The sequence below is a fragment of the Gavia stellata genome, chromosome 10 (assembly GCF_030936135.1).
Source record: "Gavia stellata isolate bGavSte3 chromosome 10, bGavSte3.hap2, whole genome shotgun sequence".
NCBI classification, from domain to species: domain Eukaryota; kingdom Metazoa; phylum Chordata; class Aves; order Gaviiformes; family Gaviidae; genus Gavia; species Gavia stellata.
In genome coordinates, this window is record NC_082603.1 from 30,540,797 (window position 1) to 30,547,492 (window position 6,696).

Consider the following 6,696-nt stretch of genomic DNA (forward strand, 5'->3'; position numbering starts at 1 on the left):
TACCTTCATCTGGCTGCCTGCAAAGGCACCAGCACGTCCACAGAGGAGAAAGTCCTTGCCCAGGGTTGGCCAGATATGATATCTGTGTTGGCAGCAGCTGGTAAACAGTCTCCAGCAGCCTGCACACAACCCATCGAGTCAATGCTGCAAGACAGTGCTCTGTCCGTGCAGAAAGGACTCACCTCACGTGACAGAACCCTTAAAGGCGTCCCACGGACAGTGTCTAGCCTGCAGCATGGGCACTTTGTCCCTGTTCAGTGTCGCTGCACGTCGGTCAGAGCGCTGCTGATGAGGCTTTTCTTGGGTTGGAGCTTCCCAAGCGGGTGGCAAAGCAGGAGGACACCAAGGTTTAAAGGTGACGATGCAGGAAGCACCCTGGGGTCTCCAACGCTGCTGGGTGCCAAGACTTCATGGTCTGCAGATATATTCGTCGGACCAGCTGAGGCAGTGCTGGACGCCGTCCCGGCACAGCCTCCTGGGGACGCAGGAGCAGTACTCGTAGAGCACAGGGCTGCAGCTCCACCACTCCGACCCGCACGGGGGGCAGGCGGCCACTGGGAGGGATGGAGAACAGGGAACAGATGTGCTTCTGCTGCACTGAGCCGTTATCTCCTTTCTTAGGTGGGTAGTTACCCTTTCACCCCCTGGCAGCTGCTGAAAAGCCACTGGTGACGACCCTGAGTCTGTGAACCCACCAAAGAGGACACTCGCTTGATGCTACTTGTGGGAGACAACCAGGGAGTGTGACATTGCGATGACCTTTGTGGCAGACACACTATCCTGGGAGGAACAACTAGATGTAATTTTTTTTTTTTTAGCAAGCTAATCTAGAGAAAGCTGCTGATACAGGCAGGTCTTGCCTGAGGTTTAAAACCATGGGGGTCACTGAGGAACAAACCTGCTGCTCATTTTAACAAGAGAAGGATCTACCAAAGCCTACGAAGAAGACTTTGAAGCTGCTGAGGCACGATCAGTGCCCCTGGCTCCGAGACATACCCATCTCCTGACCAACAACCCAAGGCCAGTCTGAATGATTGCTGCTCCCTACAGCTATGCATCACAATGAAACTGCAAGCTGCAGAGGAGGAGCCACTTTTGGGGCTGGGAGCAAAGCATGGAGCCTCTCCCCTCTAGGATGCCAGCAGGCTTTGACACAGAGCCCTTGGCAGCTGATGGGATGGAGCCCGCACGGTTCGTACTCACGTCCTATCCCAGCTATTTTGTGTTTTAGAGGTGGATGCCAGCCTCCAGGTGTTTCCAGCAGCGTCACTGAGCACCACACCTCTACAACCTATTTCAATCCATCAGCAGAAAAGACCTTTTGCCCAACAGTAGCCGGAAGAGAGACTTACAGCTCCCCATCTCGTCAGAGCAGTCTCCGCAGTCGTTCATCCCGTTACACCTCTGATCGGCATAGACCCAGTACGCAGGGTTACCGCAGTGGAAAACCAGGTATCCCGGAAGGCTGCGGGGCAAGTCACCTGCACAGGCGGACACACGGGACACGCGCTCAACTACACCGGGCACAGAGGCACCGGCCAAAATGGGGATGGCAGCAACCAAAGGCTGCTGTCATGGGGGGTCGGTTGGTCCTTCCCCATGCTGTGTCAGGGTGCGAACAACACCGGCAGATGGGGAAGCTGCGGTCAGAGAGGGAAAGGGATGCTCGTTGCTGAGCTGGAAGCAGAGTCTGGGTGCCCCATTCTTCTGCTTTAATGAGGTTTTTTTCCAGGGCAACTGGACAATAAATGAATCGTGTAGGCATACAGCTTAACCAATGGAGGAAAAGTGCGTCGTGGTTTAAAAAAAAAAACAACCCTAGGAAGATCAGAGGAGCTTGGAGTCTTTGATTCCTGGCATTCCAGCTGGGTTTTAGGCAGTGCCATCTCAGCATCTGCCCTACAAAGGATCTACCAGGCTTATCTGCTCATGCACGCAGCCAGAAACACAGAGCAGGATTAGAAGGACACTGGCTGCTATGTCTCACAACAGGAAGACCTGCGTGGGGAGGACGGTCAGAACAAAACCACTCACCACAGAGTTTCTCCTGCTCATCCTCTCCGTTCCTGCAGTTGCTGACTCTGTCACAGACCTGGCTGGCCGGGACGCAGGTCACTCTGTCATCGCACAAGAAGCCTGTCCGGTTATTGGATGCTGCACAGAAGCGGTTCACTGAAAGGAAAACAAGAAATCCTTTATTTTCCAACATTTTCATGGTATGAAGAACAGATCAAGGGGAAGAAAGGGGGATTTCCGAAATTCATTTATTGTTCTGGAAACAACCAGGGGCCAGGGTTAATCTCTGGTAGGTTCACGGCAGAGTCTGAAAACCACACCAGTAGTCTGAAGCATGACCGTGCCACCCAGAGTTACCACTGCCCTATGGAGCAGGACACCGGGGCCAAGGAACGGCTAGTGGCCACTCGGGCTGCGCAAGGCTGGCACAGCCCCGCATCACTCCGCTGGTCCCTTTCCTTCCTCCCGGTCTGCACCGGGAGGCACCACTTCATGCACGGTGATGGACACGAAGGCTCTTGTCATGCAATGTCATTTTCTGCTTCCCTTACCAAAAAAATAATGACTCTTGGGATACCAACCTGGTGCACGTGGCAGGAGGGCCAGCGCCACCGCCAAGCCCACGGCGGCCGCGAGGGCGAGCAGCGCCGCAGCAGGGATGCAGATGCGCCTCCGCGCGCAGCTCGCGCAGGCACTGCATGGCTGGCAGCGGTCTGTTGGGAGGCAAGAATGAGAGGTGAGGGGCTGGGGAAGGGGCTGGCAGGGCTGAGCGGGGCTGGGGTGTTTCGGAGGGGACCGGCATAGAGCCACGAGGGTGATGTTTCGGAGGCTCCGCGTGCGGGACTGGCAGGGGGCTGCTGGGGTTTAGGGTGTTGATGGTTGAGTTTTAATAGCCAAACTCCGACATTAAACACCTCCTCATAGGGAATTTCGCTGCTTGCAGTGTGGAAGAGCCAATGCCGCCATTACGGAGCACTGTGACTGAACGGAACAAACATCGCATCTCCGTTGGAGCTCACCCAACACACTCGGATGCAGAAGGGTGAAGAAGGCCAAGCCCCTGCCCAACCCTGTGGGACAGCAATGCCCTTTTCATGGCGGGAGCAGCCGAAACACAGGGCAGGTCTGCGTAAGGCTGGGAAAAGTGCCCTCCCAGAGCCCATGGCAAAACTACTCAAGAGGTAAAATTTCATTTTACAGCTCTTCAGGCTTTCTGCCCCAACCAGGACTTCAACGGTCCCACAGAACGAGGCTGAATTATCAGCTCAAAATGGGGAGAAATGGCCAAAGAGTAGCCCTTTCCCTCCCCAAAGACATCTCCAGGGTGCAAAGGGCAGCAACCTTCCAGGGACTCCAACTTTCAGAAAGTCACGTACGTAAATCAAACCAAATCCGGAAGCTAAAGGCCAAACCCACAGTCATTGCAACACAAGAGCAGCGCACGCAAGAGCAACGGCGATCAGCTGCCCTCATCTCAGCTCTCTGCAGCACCAGAGCTTTGTCTCTAAACCAACATTGTATTTCCTTGCATTCCTTCATATTTCCAGACCAACAGAATAAAAATTAACATGATCACCTGAGAAACATGTAACCGGTCACTTAAGATAACCCTGCATATATGATTGGATTGTGATATTTCTGAACTTAAAGAGCTTTGATCGAAAAGTTAGAACTTGTCTTAGCTGCGCTTCATATTTACTTAGTTGTTGCGCTGTACAAACACAAGTGAAGGCACGGCCTTTGCTCAACGGCAAAGGGATCCCGGCTGCAGCAATCACCCTGTCCATCACGCTTGAGCAGGAATCAAATGCAGAACATTTCAGCTTAAAAGAAAAGTGGTGAATTACAGCATGTCTGTGTCCACAAGACAACACCTTTGACCAGAAAGCACAACAGTTGCAAATAGACATGAGTATAAAATAATGGCAGCAATGAAATGTTGTTGCAACCTGATCTACAGGTTTGCTACTGATCCTGTTTGCTCTCACCTTCTCCTTAATATGGACAAAATTTCCTGAAGTTTGGCTATTAAAACATATAGAAAACCCATAGCAAGTTCATTATGACCCTTTCTGTGACAGACAAGGATACCTGTCATGCTACATACCTTAAGTCTGCCAACTCCAGGCCAACAAAGAACAGCGTAAGTTTATTCATTTTATAGTCGGGACGTTTCATTACACAGAAGGGGGCGGAGGGGCGGAAATCAGTGTCAACAGAACATAAATACTAGTTGTATTTTACATTACATAGATAGTTTCAATTGATTTATACTTTAGTAATAAAAATGTTAAGCTCTGCATTTTATTCATTACCTCTTTCTTCAGAGAAGGACTTTGTTGAATCAAAAGTAGCTACATCACCATTTCTCTAGAAGGAAAGGAATAAAAGACTGTTTACAAAAGCAGCACGCAGTAACCACGCAAGGCATGTCTTTCTAGTTCTCATACCATCTTACCCAGGAATATATAACGTATTCCTTTATTTTTACATAGAAGCAAAAATTGCCTCTGTGGAAACGTGGCCCAGATTTAATTCACAAAGTGGTCAATCAGATCACCTTTTAAATCTTAGTTACCCATTTGTAAAACAAACACTAATGCAAGTCCAGCGCTTTATAGCAATACTTTCCTTTTGTATCAAATTAAGTAGAAATGACTCGAGATCTCACAGAAACCAGCGATGAAGAGATCAGACAGACAACACTATCAAGAACACGCGTACTTTAAGAAACAGCTGCACCTAAGATTTTTCCGAAGAGAAGGACTGTACCTGGGGATGAGTTTTGTTCATGCTTCCCAGAGCTACATCCCTCACAGCAGCGCAAAGGACCGCAGGGAGTTTTCTGCACCTAACAGGAGCATTGTTACCAGGATACAAAACCCAACAGAGGTAAGAGAGCAAGGAGTGAGCTGCTGCCCGGGCACGCAAGCAGGAGAGGATGGGCAAGGCAGCGCCAAGCCTGTGCTCCGGCTCCGGGTGGAAGCAGGGTTTCAGGTTTGCTTCTCATTCCTCCCAGCTCCGTCTTGGTTTCACAACAGGGCATTAGGCAAATCATAAAGACGCTGAGATTTCGGATGCCGAGAACCCCGTTGCCATTCCAGACATCAGTTCGGAAGAGGAATGCTCACCTCCAGCTGATGCCCTTGGCATTTACCCTGGTGCCGGTCAGGGAAAACCCCCCCTCAAAAGGGAAATGGGATGAAAGCTTGAGGGAAGAGAGTTGGATCATCTTCACACAAGTCTCCTCCCCAACTCTTTCCCAAAACAGGGCTGACAACGTAGCAGCATCAGCCCAGACTCCTGCAAGATGATTAGATCTCAGCAGAGCTGTGCAGGATACATCCATTTGGAATAGCTTCCCTGCTTGGGCAACAAGCACAGGCATAGCAAACCCCCCAAGGTCCTCTCTTCTACTTGCGTACTTGAATTTCCAGGCCTGTAGTAAGGCTTAGCAGCTCAGCCTGTAGCACACAAATAGATTGCAGCCTTCTAAACTGGCTGCAGGCTTCAGTACAGCACATGCTGTGGAGCTGTGTGGCTTTAAGAATAAAATGCCACGAGCAGGCGGCTTTGCCATGGGGGTAGGGGGGAGAAAAAGCACTGGCATAAAGTGTTCGAGGAGCCGGTGTTTTTCTCACTTGCAGGAGGGTCCATAGGACTCAAGTGCCTCCAAATTGTTGCTACCCCACAGATCACGATTCCCCCCAAGCACTAGCATAACTAGCTTACCAAGGCTTTGGAGGAGACTTTGGCAGCTGTAATTGCTTACAGGTTGGCTCTGAGACAGTTGCCTCAAGTGAATTGATTTGAAGCACCAAGTAACACCTGACATGGAAGAACAATTATGGCTACTTCCCTCTCCATCCCCACACATACAACTCATTCTTGATTACACTGAGTTAATATACGCTTCTTGACAAGGCCATCTGCCAACCCTGCACTCCCCTGCTCACAGACCGGTCAGAATTAAATACAGTCTCTAGGAAGTCCTCCTTCAGCATGGCAATGCCAATTTGGCCAGAGCAGAAGCTTCTCAGAGGAATACATAGCTGTTAAACTTGGTGCTAGAAAGCCGTCCTGTTCGCAGGGGAATTTCAGGTAAAAACACCAAACGCCAAGTAGGAAACAGTCTGCAAGTCTGGGCACCCGCTGCAATATGGAAGAACGACAGACTAAGGGTTAAAACTTGTGTATCTTGAATTCTGTATCTGTTTCTCTTTAAAGAGGAAGTTTTCGTTTCTAATCAGACTTGATACAGAAGGACTATTTTGAGCCTTCAGAAAGCTGATTTTAGGTGATGGTGAGTTTGCTAGGAGTCCCATGCAAGAGCCAGGTCAAGCAGGCTAGCTATGCATACCCCACGAAACAATTTATGATGGAAACGTTTAAAATGTGGAGTAAACCCACTCTTAGAGGCAAACGTCCCTAAGACCTGACATCTACCACCATCTATTTCCTACACCAAGATTATCAAGCCCAGCTGCAGCCAACCAGGCAGTTGGGTTTTAGAGCAGTTACCCCACATCAAAGACTGCTTATAGTTCAGAAAAATGACTTCATGAGAACGAGGTAACAAACACAAGCAAGACCTTCTCAAGTAAAAAAAAAATATCTTTGCCAAAGATCAGAGAAGCTGAAGGAACACAGATCAAGATATCCAGTATGACAGGAGATTAC

General features: G+C 49.8%; 1 protein-coding gene across 1 annotated transcript; it reads right to left on the reverse strand.

Moving 5' to 3' along the window:
* Positions 1–408: 408 nt before the first annotated feature.
* On the reverse strand, positions 409–4,809 carry LDLRAD1 (low density lipoprotein receptor class A domain containing 1). The gene is made up of 6 exons (XM_059822270.1): positions 4,789–4,809; positions 4,332–4,386; positions 2,598–2,729; positions 2,035–2,172; positions 1,353–1,481; positions 409–554 (listed from the first exon to the last, which is right to left on the reverse strand). The coding sequence occupies exons 1-6, from the start codon at positions 4,807–4,809 to the stop codon at positions 409–411; spliced, it is 621 nt and encodes a 206-aa protein (XP_059678253.1).
* Between the last annotated feature and the right edge of the window lie 1,887 nt (positions 4,810–6,696).